Source organism: Triplophysa rosa, linkage group LG19 (genome assembly GCF_024868665.1).
Source record: "Triplophysa rosa linkage group LG19, Trosa_1v2, whole genome shotgun sequence".
NCBI lineage: Eukaryota > Metazoa > Chordata > Actinopteri > Cypriniformes > Nemacheilidae > Triplophysa > Triplophysa rosa.
The window spans coordinates 14,473,184-14,487,898 of NC_079908.1; the positions used below are offsets into that span (position 1 = coordinate 14,473,184).

General features: G+C 39.1%; 2 protein-coding genes across 2 annotated transcripts; one reads left to right on the forward strand and one right to left on the reverse strand.

Moving 5' to 3' along the window:
- Window positions 1–2,510: 2,510 nt before the first annotated feature.
- Window positions 2,511–5,862, reverse strand: nefla (neurofilament light chain a). Its single transcript, XM_057360696.1, has 5 exons — window positions 5,679–5,862; window positions 4,165–5,349; window positions 3,915–4,039; window positions 3,490–3,815; window positions 2,511–3,403 (listed from the first exon to the last, which is right to left on the reverse strand). The coding sequence occupies exons 2-5, from the start codon at window positions 5,206–5,208 to the stop codon at window positions 2,811–2,813; spliced, it is 2,088 nt and encodes a 695-aa protein (XP_057216679.1). The 5' UTR covers window positions 5,209–5,349; window positions 5,679–5,862; the 3' UTR covers window positions 2,511–2,810.
- Window positions 5,863–7,204: 1,342 nt separating this feature from the next.
- Window positions 7,205–9,678, forward strand: pgam2 (phosphoglycerate mutase 2 (muscle)). The gene is made up of 3 exons (XM_057360697.1): window positions 7,205–7,732; window positions 8,161–8,341; window positions 9,053–9,678. The coding sequence occupies exons 1-3, from the start codon at window positions 7,316–7,318 to the stop codon at window positions 9,220–9,222; spliced, it is 768 nt and encodes a 255-aa protein (XP_057216680.1). The 5' UTR covers window positions 7,205–7,315; the 3' UTR covers window positions 9,223–9,678.
- The last annotated feature ends 5,037 nt before the right edge of the window (window positions 9,679–14,715 follow it).

Below are 14,715 nucleotides of genomic sequence, written 5' to 3' on the forward strand. Positions count from 1 at the left end.
GCTTAACCATAAAGACAACTAATATCTGCTAACTGTTTAAAAGACAGGCTAAATGCATATAATAAAAAAGTTCCGCTTCACTTCGGGTCCTGATCACTCTGTCGGGGCTTATTTTTGCGATAACAGCCGGCTGCTTGTACATTATCCCGCTTATTACACTGCTACTTGCCACATGAGAAAAAAACTGGACATAAAATGTGAATTTGAAAGATTTGATTAGCTCATTTTTACCGAATGCAGACTTCCGCAAGGAAAAGCCATTTAGTTTTGGTTTTAAAGTAAGAAACGACGTTCAAACGTCACGAACAGGCAAATTGGTTTAATCATTTGTAAATATAATGTCATATATGTTATTAAAATACATATTTATAATAAATGTTTGTGTAATATTAAACTGTCCCTCTCAAAATGATTTGCAGCATCCGGGTTACAGGGTGTTATTAGTTTTGAGCCGTTGTTATTTGAAAATAACAACCCTTGGAATGTCGCGACTGGCCAATCAGAATCAAGCATTCAAATGAGCCGTGTAATAAATGAACATACAGTATAGTTTATTTGCAAAAGATAACTCCTTTTTTTAAATAATTCAAAAATCATGTTTTTTATTGTGTTTTATTGTATTTTTTAGCTGTGTTTTTTAAAGTTATTGTTACTTAAGAAAAAACTATAAAAAACAAACGGTTTGATTGATATTAACTGGAATGCACAATAAAAACTAGAATTTTGAAAAAAAATTGAGTTATCTGTTTTTGTAAATGAACTCTTCACTTGTTGAATTAGTATCTTAGTGTTTAATTTATCATCTTAATTTGAATACGGCAATAATTATATATTAAAATATTTTATTTGAATATGACTACATTTTTGTAGTAATTTAAATATGTCAGCATGAGACCTCATTTTATAATATTTCTATGATTAAATGACTGACAGAGACCCATCTTTTATCAGCCAATCACTGTGGTCATAGTCAGTAAGCTTGCTGACATCATCCTTAGGAACGAGGTCAACCCCTCCCTTTTTCTTATCTTAAGATTTCTTTTTGTTCCTTAGTAAAAGTTGCCGCCATTGTTTGGTTATACCAGCATTCTTAAAAATGTCTTCTTTTGTGTTCTGCATAAGAAAGAAAGTCATACATGTTTGAAATGACAAGAGGTTGAGTAAATGATGACAGAATTACCATTTCTGATGAACCATCTCTATCTCTTTAAGGTTTATGGAATATGGAAGGGTGACCTTTGTAAATTTACTATTTGTCTATTATCAGCAGCTGCTTTGTGTGACACTTTCATGAGATAATGTTGCTGCAATGCAGACAAGTGCAACATCACAAATAAATGTAACATTGTAACACTAAAAGTGAATTCTGCAATATTCATAATGGACTGCTCATGGCATTGATCATTTTAATGGACCATCATTCCAATAAACAAACATAATTTCAAAGAAAGTGATGAACATAATTATTTACAAACCAGCCCAGGGTCTAGTTACATGATACTGCTTCTAATGACTCATGTTTAGAAATTAGCAAACAATACTGCAATCTTTGCTCATTTGAGTGTCATTGTAATGTTCTGTGTCTGGTTTAATGAACCTGTACTATAGCTCTAAAAACTGCATTTTTGAAGAAATGTTAATGTTAACTTGTGATGTATGTATTCAAAAGAAAACACATAAGGTGGCATGTCTGTCTTTTAGCAACAACTTTACTCTTTTTTCTCCCCTCTGCCAAATGGCCGCCCCCAAATCATTCCTAGCACTATACTGCTAGGGCATCTTAATTGTCTCAAATGCAAACTTGTAAGCATTTAAATGGATAGTTCACCCAAAAATGGTAATTCTGTCATCATTCACTCATCCTCTTGTCATTTCAAACCTGTATGACTTTCTTTCTTCTGCAGAACACAACAGAAGATATTTTAAAGAATGTTGGTAACCGATCGAACGGCAGTGCATTCACTTCTATTGTACAGCCACAAAACCAATTCAAGTCAATGGGTACCGCCGTTGTTTGGTTACCAACATTGTTCAAAATATATTCTTTTGTGTGCTGCAGAAGAGAGAAAGTCATACAGGTAGTCAAGAGGGTGAGTAAATTTTAGAACTTTTAAAATTTCATTTTAGAACTATCCCTTTAATACATCACATGACTAACTTACTATATAAATTGTCAAACCTTTGTTCAAGTACACATGAACTATTTATTAAGGTGTATGTATGTATGTCGTAGTTTTGTTTCTAATTCATCTTAACAACAAAATCAATTCATGCCTTACATAAGACTATGACAAGCAAAAATATGCAATGTTTTACAGGCTTTTTATCCAAAGCGGTCTAATACAGTCAATGTCCCATTAATTTGTGTCAATCCTAATTTGAATCAAACCTATGACCTTGCCATTGCCGTTTCCTCATTAAAGGTGCTATGCTCATTTTAAACTGATAGCTTCAGCTTTGCTTTAAATATCTAAAGACATACATTAAACTAGATATGTGCAGAACAAACTATTACACCAACAAACAGTGAAATTGCTTTGATCATCAAGACATTTGCTTTTATTGCACTAAAAGCATCATTTCACATTTTGCAATACATTGCAAGAAAGTTGCTTCATTCAAAATATCTTCTTTACAAGCAGACATTCATTCTGCATCTCAAAGTCATAAAACAATCATTTTTTTAAAGCTGATAAAATGTCAAACATATATTGCACTGAGCACTATTTATCAAGGCATTGATAAATAACAGACTAGAGAAGCAGGTCAGGCTACTGGTATTTGTGCGGTTATACTGTACATCCGATTCATTACTTCTTCCCTTTGGGTTTATCAGTTTCCTCTTTACCCTTTTCCTGCTTTACACTTTCCTTTTTCTCACTCTTGCCCTTCTCTCCTTCATCTTTGCCCTTGGCTTTTTCTGGCTCTGCCTTTTCTTTCGCTTTGGGTTTCTCTGGCTCCTCTTTAGGTTTATCTTTGACTGACTGTGGCTCGGGTACAGACTCTGTTTTTTCCTCGGCTTTCTCTTTGGGTGGTTCGGGTTTCACCTCATCTTTGGCTTTTTCAGTCTTAGGCTCACTTTTTTCTTTTTTTGTTTCACTCTCTCCCTTGTCTTTAACTGTCTTGGTTTCCTCTTTGTCTGTATCAGCAGTCGTGTCAGCTTTTTCCTCACTTTTTCCTGTCTCAGTATCCTCTTTATCAGCCCCTTCCTCCTCAGCTTTCTCATCTCCCTTCACCTCTCCTTCTTTCTGCTCACCTTCTTCTTCCTCCCCTTCTCCCTCTTTTTCCTCTCCTTCCTCTTCATCTCCCCTTTTAACGTCCTCCTTTTCTTCAGCCCCCTCCTCTTCCTCTCCCTTTTCTTCTTGGTTTGCCTCATCTTCGTTTTCTTCTTCCTGCTCACCACCTGCGGTTTAAAACATTACTCTAGTGAGGCACATTTCATTTAACACAATAATTCATGTTATATCATTAAAACCTCAGTTCTCTTACCTTCCTCTTCTTCCTTTGTAGCTTCTTCCTCTTCTTTTTCCTCCTCCTCCTTCTGCTCTTCTTCCTCCTCCTTTTCTTCTTCCTCCTTCTCCTCCTCTTCTTCTTCTTCTTCCTGTGTTGGACTGGCTTCAGCTTGTTGAGCCTGACTGGATGTAACGGCCTCATCGGCTGAGAAAGATGTGCCGACAAGGCGACAGCCAAGCAGATAGGGGGCGCCAGAGCTCAGTGAGAACATGGGCCTGGAGTAGATGGGACCAACGGAGTAAGCGCCGACCAAACCTCCCACGCCCACATTAAAGCGAGACTCCTCCCCCTCGAGCAGCTTCCTGCAAAAGGTGAAGATTGCATGATTGCATCAGGCCAATCAGAAGCATTGACAGTATACTTTTGTTTACAATACATAGTGATGTCACAATCTACCATACCTGTAAGCAGCTATCTCAATATCAAGCGCCATCTTGACATTAAGAAGATCCTGGTATTCTTTAAGATACCTTGCCATCTCACCCTTAGTTGCTCTAAGTTCATCCTCAAGGTCACTGATCGTGTCCTGTAGAGAAAAATATAAACAGTGGTGGTGAATTTCTACTTCAATCCAGTTTATATTGATAATAATTTATTGCCACAAGGATAAAAGTGAATAATCATCAACCAAATGTTTTATGTGGTACTCACCTGCATGGCTGCAATCTCCGCGCTCTGTTTGTCCTCCACCTCTCTGAGCTCCTTCTCCAAAGACTCATTCAGGCCCCTGCAGGCATCGATCTCAAGGACGCACGCCTGGAGCTGACGGCGATACTCCCCTGCTTCATCCTTCGAGTTCCTCATTGCATCGGAATGGTGGGCTACACTCTCCGTCAAATTGCCCATCTTGCTACGGAACCATTCTTCAGCCGACTGGATATTCTTGGCTGCCAGCTTCTCATACTGGGATCTAATATCCCGCAGGGCACTGGACAGATCGGGTTTGGTGGTCTCCGCTTCAATCGCAATCTGGGCTCCATACTGAATTTGGGCCTGCAGCTCTGAGATCTCACCCTCGTGGACCTTCTTCAGAAAAGCCAGCTCATTGAGCAATGTATCCACCTTTTTCTCCAGCTCCACCTGAGCCAAAGCATTGTCATCTGCCTCCTTGCGGGCTTCCAGCAGCCTGACTTCTGCATCCTCACGGACTTCCACCTCTCTCTCATAGCCAGCCTGCAGGCTGCGCAAAGCATCCTCCATGCTCTCTCTGTGGCTCAGCGCGGCCTGTCTTTCCATACGGGCTTCCTCTACGGCAGCTCTCAGGGTTCGGATTTCTTGCTCGTACAGGCCCCTCAGGCGTGAGGGTTCCACGTGTCTCTGTCTCAGCAGGAGCAGCTCAGCCTCCAGAGCACGGTTCTGCTGCTCTAGCTCGTGGACACGCTCGATGTACCCGGCGAAACGGTCGTTGAGGTCTTGCAGCTGGGCCTTTTCATGAGTTCGAACTACCCGGAATTCTGAGCTCACCTGGGCAGCATGACTGAGGTCTATGTCCATGGATCGGCCAGGGCTGCTCAGCAGCAAAGAGGCAGAAGTCCGGCCAGGGGAGGCATAGTGGATACGGGTTGAGGAGAGAGAAGGGGGCTGGGCAGAGAACGTGGTGCGTGATCGGCCACGCTGAGATACCCGAGGGCTGCTCTCCACATACCACCGCTTGTAAGAGGAGGAGAAGAAAGGGTCAAACCCGACAGCACTCATGGCTCCAAGGACAAGCTGCTCCGTGCCTTGGTACCCTGGTCAGCTCGATCAGCCTCCTAAACACTGATCTGGTGGCTCTGCTGCAGTCGCTTCAGCTTATATAGCCAGAAAAGAGCTCTGACGCAAGTGATTTTCTAAACTCTGACAATGCAGTATCAATGGCAGAGAGAGAGAGAGAGAGAGAGAGAGAGAGAGAGAGAGAGAGAGAGAGAGAGAGAGAGAGAGTGGTGAGGGTAAATCTATGTGCAAGAAAAGGAGCACAGTATAACACAATTTTGTAAAGATTAAATAAATGACATTTTGACTCTAAAAGTTCCATAATATAAAAACCTAGTTCTTCTGTATATCATATTTTTTAATATTGCAACTGTCATCAAGGTCATTCTCTGAATTTCTTTTGCCTGCACTGCATCACAGAATGTTACATCTAATCTAATAGATTCTTCAGAGATTAAAAAACATATACATACCACACAGTTTCCAATGCAGATAGAGAAGTGAGAGCTGGTGCATGAGAGTGGAGGGTTGGGGGCGATGTTGGGGGGCTGTGCTGCAAAACAAGTGAGCAATGGTTACAGCTCTATTTTCAGTGTTTTACCTGCAGAAGGAAACACAACACTGCCTCTTCTGGATGAAAGAAGTACTACATACAAAGACCAATGTACTATCTACCTCATCCAGAACACAGAATGTGGGGCATGAGTGAATGGTTACCCTCATGCATATTCACTTGATTCCAGTCTAAAACACTATCAATTAAACTCATACACACATAGAAGAGCATTGTTGATCTCAGTGCATAGTTTAGACGCAATGCACCTAACAGCAGTTGTAAAATGGACAACACAGAATAATCCTATACAAAATAAAAGTGTATTCAAGTGTGTTGTTAGTTTATTTCTTTTAAACTAAAAAAACAGGAAAGCATACTTTAAGGCCCTGTTTCACAGACAAGGTTTATCGTAAGCCACGCAGGACTATGCCTTAGTTAAATTAGGATATTTAATTTGCTTTTATAAAATGCCTTAGATAAAACATTACTGGTGTGCACTTTCATTTTATGGTAATATGACGGAATTTTCCATATACATATTACATCTGCATTTTAAAGTTAGCGCTAACGAAAATGTCTGTAAAATTAACAGATAATGTACTGGCATAAAATTCTTTTTTTTTCAGTTTATAAAAAAGTTTAAGTAAACTTAAGTACTTAAAATATACTTGAACTTTACTTAAGTATACATAATTAAATGAACTTGAAGTTTTTTCTAAGGCATCACCATCAGATTGACAGCCGCATTTACCTATTAACAATTACGTGTAAGATTGGGATTACATAACAGTGCATTATGCAACACAAGACTCCATTATCTCTTATTACATTTGCCAATATGAATCAGCATTTGCTGGGAATTTAAAGTGATAGTTCACCCAAAAAACTCACTTTTATGTCATTCCAAACCTGTATGACTTTCCTCCTTCTGCAGAACATAAATGCAGATATTTTGAAGAACATTAGTAAGTAAACAATATTGGCCATTGACTTCCATTGGACACAAAACCACTGAGACATTTCTCAAAATATCTCCCTTTGTGTTCCACAGAAAAACAGGATTTTAACAACATAAAGGCAAAGACAGAATTCACACCCTATGTGAAAATAAATGCAAACCCTATTTTCTGCATTATTGGACCTGTATTTATGAGCTACAACTTGACTGCCTCTTATCCTTATAGATTCTTATAGGCTAACTTTGATCTTTGCACTTTTATTCCACACATCTCGGTTTAAAAGTCATGTTGCTATTTTGATTCCACTCACCACCTCTGCCCTTCGAACAGCGGTTAGATATCCGGTCCGCCCTCTCACACATAATTGTTAATAGGTAAATGCGGCTGTCAATCTGATGGTGAAACATCATGATTGGTTCAAACAGGAGAAATATGACATCCGTGAGAGGCCACATTCCAGAATGCTATAAAAAGTGCATGGCTTTGGCATGCAGGGCTCACTGTCTGTCACAGAGTGTGTGTGTGCACAACATCAAGAAGGGCTGTGGTGGGTTTAGTCTGAAATATATTGTAGTAAAGACCAAGTCCTTTCAACATGACCGCTGTTCATCGTCTAGTGATTGTACGCCATGGCGAGAGTTCATGGAACCAGGAGAACCGTTTCTGCGGCTGGTTCGATGCCGACCTCAGCGAGAAGGGTTTGGAGGAAGCAAAGCGCGGTGCACAGGCCATCAAAGATGCCGGCATGAAGTTTGATGTGTGCTACACCTCCGTTTTAAAGCGTGCTATCAAGACTCTGTGGACCATCATGGAGAGCACAGATCAGATGTGGTTGCCCGTAGTGCGTACTTGGCGTCTGAATGAACGTCATTATGGGGGTCTGACCGGGCTGAATAAGGCAGAAACTGCAGCCAAGCATGGAGAGGAGCAGGTGAAGATCTGGCGTAGGTCTTTTGATATCCCTCCTCCTCCTATGGATAAAGATCATCCATACCACAAGATTATCAGTGAGGTAAGAAGAAGAGACGAAATTTCATCTATAAAATAATATGATAGATTATTAATCAAAGGGAAATACATTCAGGAAAAAAAGATTTATCTTTTAAACTTGAAAGGTGTTACTAGCATCATTAAACACAATTATACTACAATATATATCTAACAAGCTTCTGAAACACTGCCCCCATCTTCCATTGGTGACACATAAAACCCCCAAACTCACACCACTGGTTGAGCCACTGTTGCATTGTCAACAAACTTGTTTATAGATGTTTAATGTTTAAGACATTAAGCGGGGAAAATTATTCATTTGGAAGATTCCTAATGTGCCAGAAATGTCATATTCATGCCATTGATAGTATAATTAAATTGATCATAATCATGTCACATGGTTGTTTGCTATAGAGGTTTCTATGTTGCTCCATTTCTTTCTTTCACTAGTCAAGACGTTACAAAGGTCTAAAAGAGGGTGAACTTCCCATTTGTGAGAGTTTGAAGGACACTATTGCACGCGCACTGCCCTTCTGGAATGATGTCATTGTACCAGAGATAAAGGCCGGCAAAAATGTCATAATTGCTGCCCATGGCAACAGTCTACGTGGTATTGTCAAGCACTTAGAAGGTGAGTATCCCCTCTTGACAAATCTTTCAAACTGATCCAAGAACCCAAAAAGAATATAAATTGATGGATGCTGACGATGGATTTTTTATACGCATTGTAATTTGATTTTTGCAATAATTTATCACATACGTGATCAATTACATCTTTTACCTGAAGTTGATTTAATTTTCACAGCCCTTTTAAAGCTGCATTTTACTGCAGGTTAAGTGAAAATATCTAAGAAAGCAGCAATAGGAAATTGTTTTTTGAACAAGACCTAGACACACAGGACGTGTCTGACCACCAGACTTCAATGGTACCAGATGACACAGAGCCTATATATAGCCCTCATTCACACACAGATAAGGGCATGGGTAAGGTTCTTGTTATAGGCACAACCTTTCAGAAGAGGGGTTCTGCATTCTTACCAGAGTTAGAGATGCAATGTAAGTAAAGGTCACAAAGGTCATGTAAAGGCCAAGGCTACCTTGGTCTTCCCTCCCTAATAAAGAACGGCAATGTTAGTATGGTACAGTATCACAGTAGATGGTTTTACCACTGAAATATACAGCATCAAATGTATGAACCATGTACCTTAAAAAAATACAATGGTCTTATCACAAGTCCATAAGAAATTGGTATCCTGATATTTTTTGTAAGTGCTTGTACATTCAGAAAAGGCTAGTGAATGTTCATGTGCTCATGTGATACGCTGCGTACTTGCTTCCACAGGCATGTCAGATGCAGCCATCATGGAGCTGAACCTACCCACTGGCATTCCCATTGTTTATGAGCTGGATAAGGACCTGAAGCCCGTCAAACCCATGCAGTTCTTGGGTGATGAGGAAACAGTGTGCAAAGCCATGGAGGCTGTGGCCGCCCAGGGCAAGGTCAAAAAATGAAGAGCAAACAGACCCAAAGACTGAAAAGAATCCAAACCGCACCCAAATCTTAATATCTTTCCTAAAAGCTGAAGTGTGTAATCTATGTGTCACTAATGTCAACCAATAGAATTGCATTTTATAATTTCCTGAGTAATCCCCTGGTTTGCCATCTTATTATAGGTGCTATGTTATGATCAGAAAAATGACACACTCTAGCTTAAAGACCACCCCACACCCAAAGCATCATGAAGCAGGGGTGCACCTTTGGATGCAAGCCCTAACATCATCACATTTGACAACCGCAGTACGAATAAAAGTACATGGCATGGACATGACTGCCCCCTCACCTGCAAACGCCCTCACATAACACCACAAAGCACAGCCCGCTCTTGATTTGTAAATCCCTTGTGTTGGACTACCCCACTCTGACACAGCAAATAAAAGTGACCACCATTTTGTGTACCTCCTTTTATGCTTGAGTCATTCCACCCCCTTCCTTCTTTGCATTAACTCAGGGATTTCAGCAGAACGGTGCGCTGCTGTGTAAGCTGACCTAAAGGGCACACCAAAGAGGTTGCTGAGTTCGGTTGGGCAGCCGGCCCACACTGTGGTGCAGTGGCATCTCATCTAGCTGTAGTTCTCAATATAAGAGCCTGCTGCAGACAGCCCATTGTGGCTATGGCAAACTGCCAGCACTACAATTAGAAAGCAGCTCAGGTTTTCTGGTGACAAAAGGACGTACCATGTGGGTGTGTGATGGTCTGTGATTAGAAAAGGACAAAGTAGGAACCAGACAGTCACAAAATCCCAAAATTGCTCATGGTCTTATTTATTATGTAGGAAGGCTAATTCTAGCTTGTTCGTCCCAGGTTGAGCATTCAGTATTGACAACAAAGTGTAATGTATTATATTAAGCGTCTATCCATATACAAGGGATATTAGACAATATCACAACAATTTTATGTTATTATTAGGTTACAATAGATTGTTGATCAATATGAGAAATAAATCGTGCATTGAGCTATTAGACCTTTAAGAGCAAATTATATACTTTTATATATTAATTAATTATCTATATATACCATCTTACGGTTTAAATCCAGTCAGAGTACTTTGCTAAATCGACGCAATACTGCCATCTAGCATTTAACACAGAGTATTGCACTGAAAAGCAGCTAATTCACCCAAATACATCGTTGAATATTAAATAAAGGTCTTACCCCTGTTTATGCATAAGCCTTAACAAAATATATTTGTAGATTTGTCAGATGGACCATCTGGTATTTGTAAAAAAATGGTAATATATCTCCAGCACGGTAGGGACAGTTCGCCCAAGTTACCAAAAACTTGACTCACATTTAAAAGCCCTTTCACACATAGTCTTTACTGGTAAATTGCAAGAAAATTGCAGTTAACAGGTCATGTTTGAACAGGACGTTTACGGTAAATCGGTCCAGTAATAGAAGTAGTAACGTTACTGGCAAATTCCAGTAAGTAGTGATGTGTGAACGAAAAATGAAGATTACCGTTAACCGTGTGTTCCCACCAGAAGCGAATGAAGCGTTAAGCGCGAGTGATTTACATGTTAAGTCAATGCAAAGACGCGATAGACCTCCTTGCGCGAATTCGCGCGAATTGAGCGTTTCGGGCGTTTGAGTTCAAAAATCTGAAAAATTCGCGCCGCGTTAACCAATCAGGAGCTTGCTCTAGTAGTGACGTGCAGTGTCTGTGCACGAAGGCAGCCCAGAGAAACAGATAAGCAGCGCAACTTAAGTCTATTTTAATTATAAACAGAGAGCGTCTTTGCAATAACTAATCACATATTTAAAAACTACAATACTAATTTCTCGCTAGAAATGCAATCAGAAGTTGTTGAAAGTGAAAATGAAACTTGTATTAATACAAAACTATGCTCCAACGGGCATTTCGGCCGCCATTTTATTTGTTCGAGCTTGCGTCTGTTGTGAATTTCACGCGCGAATGAAGCGAGTAAACTCAAAATGTTCAAGCGTCCAACTACGCGCGGGCCAGAACTGAAAATTGCTAACATTATTCCAAATATCTTCTTTGTGTTCATCAGAACAAAGTAATTTATACAAGTTTGGAACAATGTTAGGATGAGTAATTCATGACATAATGTTCGTTTTTGGGTGAACTATCCCTTAAGGACAGAGCAACAGCCAATCTAAAATGAAGTTTTCGCAGTAAAAATAATACAACCTAAAGAGATCGTGCAAATCTTACAACTATCCCAAACAATGTATAAGTTTGTTTTGATAAATGCACAGACATAATCCTGAGTGAAACAAGACAACGCCAAATTAAATGTTTCCTTTACCTGTTGATGTCAATATTATCCGACTGCAATACGGAGGCTGCACCCTCAGAGCCGCACTTCTAGGACCCTAATTGGTTTTTACAGCGCCACCTACCGAATCGGAGTTAGGGGAGAACCGTATTTAGGTACCTAGTTTTTGAGGACCGAAAAAGTGCAACGACAGTATATCCACCCAATTCGAATTACTTAGTTTTTAAAAGGTTTATTAAACACAAATACTATATTTCATGCAATTAAACCGTTTTGCTAACAGCTGAATGTTGAGTAATTATTGTGACTAACTAGCATAATATAATAAGTATGAAAATTTAAATAAACAAGAAATCATGGTATTTCCTTTTTAGTCACTAGACTAGATCAACCACATTTCAATTACAGAGCGAAGACACAATGATGACTCTGGGCGCAGATTTAAGATTGTGTTTATTTAAAATCACAACTGAACAGTTGAACACACACACACACACACACACACACACACACACACACACACACACACACACACACACAAAAACAATATAAATAAATAGACTTAAATTAGGCCGAAGCTTAGTACTTGACCAATTTATTTATTCATCTTTTGTCATACTACTGCCTGCACTGAGCTGTGTCCTTGAATAGACTACACAGTAACTTACATGACAAAATCTAGCACATGGTATTTTAACAGTCAGTTATTATGATGTCAAATGTAACAATCAATATTATAGAAACTGTGTCAAAATGAAGAGACATGCATCGTGGGATTAACAAATTGACTGTGAGCACGAGACAATTAAAACATTAAGATTAATTTATGACTTAAAATGGGAAAACAACGAGTAATTAACAAGGTTTCACAACGAAGGGTGCTACAGTTTATTGTGCTGGCTAGGTCTAGAATTAATAATCATCCCATAATCACAAAATCAACATACTCTTGCCAGTCGTGCTACAGTTTCGATAAACGTATACTTACAACTCGTTTTACAGCATTAGAAACTTATATTGTGGCTATATATTGCATTCAAGACTATTTAGCAACTCACTTCGGCTACATTAACGTTCCAATAAAATGTTAAATGTTTTTAATGTTGAACTAATAAAAAATAATTCAAATTTGACACTCACACTCTGATTGTCGTCCATTCTGGAAATGCACTCGACTCGTCACTTCCGTTGTCGCAGGGTCCTAGAAATGCGTCCCCAGAAATGCGGTCGTGAGAGTGCAGCCTCCGATATTGCAGTCAGATACAACTCGTTGATATTTTGAACTCAACTTGATGAACAACCATTAATTTCCCAGCAGATGGCGATGTCTCTACAACGTTAGCTATGTAACAGAAATATCGCGAGATGTCATGAATCTAGAACGTGATAACAGGTTGGCCGATTTGGCTTTTTAGCTGGTGAAAAGAAAGTGCTTATTACAATAATTAGGTTTCACAACAACCTCTTTATTATTATTATTTTAATGTGTCTTTATATTTTCCTTTGCATCTATTTTATACTTGTGGGATCATTAGCTCAAAATTATAAGTTTGTTTCGAAGAATGTGGTTAATTTTAAGTTAAACAAGATAAAACGGTGCTTTAACCTTAACGCGAGCAAATCATTACCCATTATTTTCCATAGTTTTTTGCCTAACAGGGGTTTCTTAATAGGGTTAAGGCACAGAGAAACAGAGATAAGTGATCTCTCTGGGAAATGAAACAAGCCCTGGTTCTGACTCCATATCTGACCCAGATCCAACAGAGAGAGAGATGGTGGGGTAGCCGATAACTCAACATGGCCTCATTTCCACAGCAGAAGGCAGCAGTAGGCTATGTCCTGTAAATGTTTCATCGTCATTACTCCCAAATGGGACATAAAGATGATAGAAGATCTCAAGATTGATTTAGACAGACACTGAGCTACTAACACAGAGACAACCTTTTTAACAGTAACAGAAGCATATTGATAACATACATATTGATGTTCCTCGTCATGTGTCATATTAGTTGTATGATTTACATCTGGCATTGAAAAAGTGTGAGGAAGTCTCATATCTGATGAGTATGTTTAACATTAAGTGACTGGAGAACATTTTTCTGTTGTTATCTTTCCTAATGAATATGTTTTTTTAATACATGTAGTCTTAAAGCTGATATTGAGGCCATCATTTAAGTGCCAGCCAGCCACTCATTACGGTCAAGTTCAATCTATAGCTGCAAAATTAACCTTGGGACAGGCTGGTAATGGACTAAAATGGGCCTGCATTGACCTCTGTTTTTCAGCAGCATCACGATTGTCCTTAAAAAGAACCATTTCCATCAATCCCACCGATGGAATAGCACATTCAAATTTATCGTGCCAGAAACTTGGATTTCAAATTAAATTGTTCCTGTCACAAATCTTTACATGCAGTATGCATGCCTGAAATGTGTAATGGACACATAATGCACTCTTTAAAATGACCCCATGTTTTATATGCAAGCAACATTTTTAAACAACCATATTCAGTTTGTAATGCTGCCTGCTTTGACTTTAAATGGGTACACTTTACACTGGCATCTCTAAATCATTAATGTCATGTTTACAATTATATATATATTTGCTGAACATTCTGCTGTCACTGGTTGCTTCACAATGCTTCCAAATAGTTAAGGCAACTTGTCATGATGTATCCATGCCAACTGACAAAAACACAAGCACTGATCCCTAAATTCTCCCTTTTAAACTTGCAAATACTTGCACCTCACTGTCCAAATCTGAGCCACGGGAAAGCTATCCAGCACAAGTAAAATACACTTAAGGAAAGCAAATACATCAACATAAACTTTTTTTAAGGCCACAGGGCCAAACAACTACAAAGAACTAGTCCTGATTTACCGCATAAAAAGCAAAGCTTGACCTTCATAATTTTCTCTAGGTCATCATAGCACAGGTTTCTTTTTTTAAACACTTCATTAAAAATCTTTAATTATCTCCTCTCTCCAGGGCACCGTCACAATCACAACTGCCGCTAATAAAAATTAAAGTAAGATTGAGTAACCAACTCCCTGTTCCAGATACAGGACGCTGTCTCTAAACAGACTGTTATGTCACCATTTTGTTGGGCAGAATGTCTGTAGAAATAGGGGTTTGGAGTTAATCCCTTTTAGGAAACATAAGCCTCCAGAATGACAGATTCAAAGCAATGTTTACAATCTGCA

Bases quoted from the DNA above. Each gene is read 5' to 3' on its own strand.
- nefla (XM_057360696.1), bottom strand. From the start codon at position 5,208: ATGAGTGCTGTCGGGTTTGACCCTTTCTTCTCCTCCTCTTACAAGCGG. The intron at 4,040-4,164 runs GTGAGTACCACA...TTTTCTCTACAG, and splicing joins CGGAGATTGCAGCCATGCAG to GACACGATCAGTGACCTTGA. The intron at 3,816-3,914 runs GTATGGTAGATT...CACCTTTTGCAG, and splicing joins ATTGAGATAGCTGCTTACAG to GAAGCTGCTCGAGGGGGAGG.
- pgam2 (XM_057360697.1), top strand. From the start codon at position 7,316: ATGACCGCTGTTCATCGTCTAGTGATTGTACGCCATGGCGAGAGTTCA. The intron at 7,733-8,160 runs GTAAGAAGAAGA...TTCTTTCACTAG, and splicing joins ACCACAAGATTATCAGTGAG to TCAAGACGTTACAAAGGTCT. The intron at 8,342-9,052 runs GTGAGTATCCCC...TTGCTTCCACAG, and splicing joins TATTGTCAAGCACTTAGAAG to GCATGTCAGATGCAGCCATC.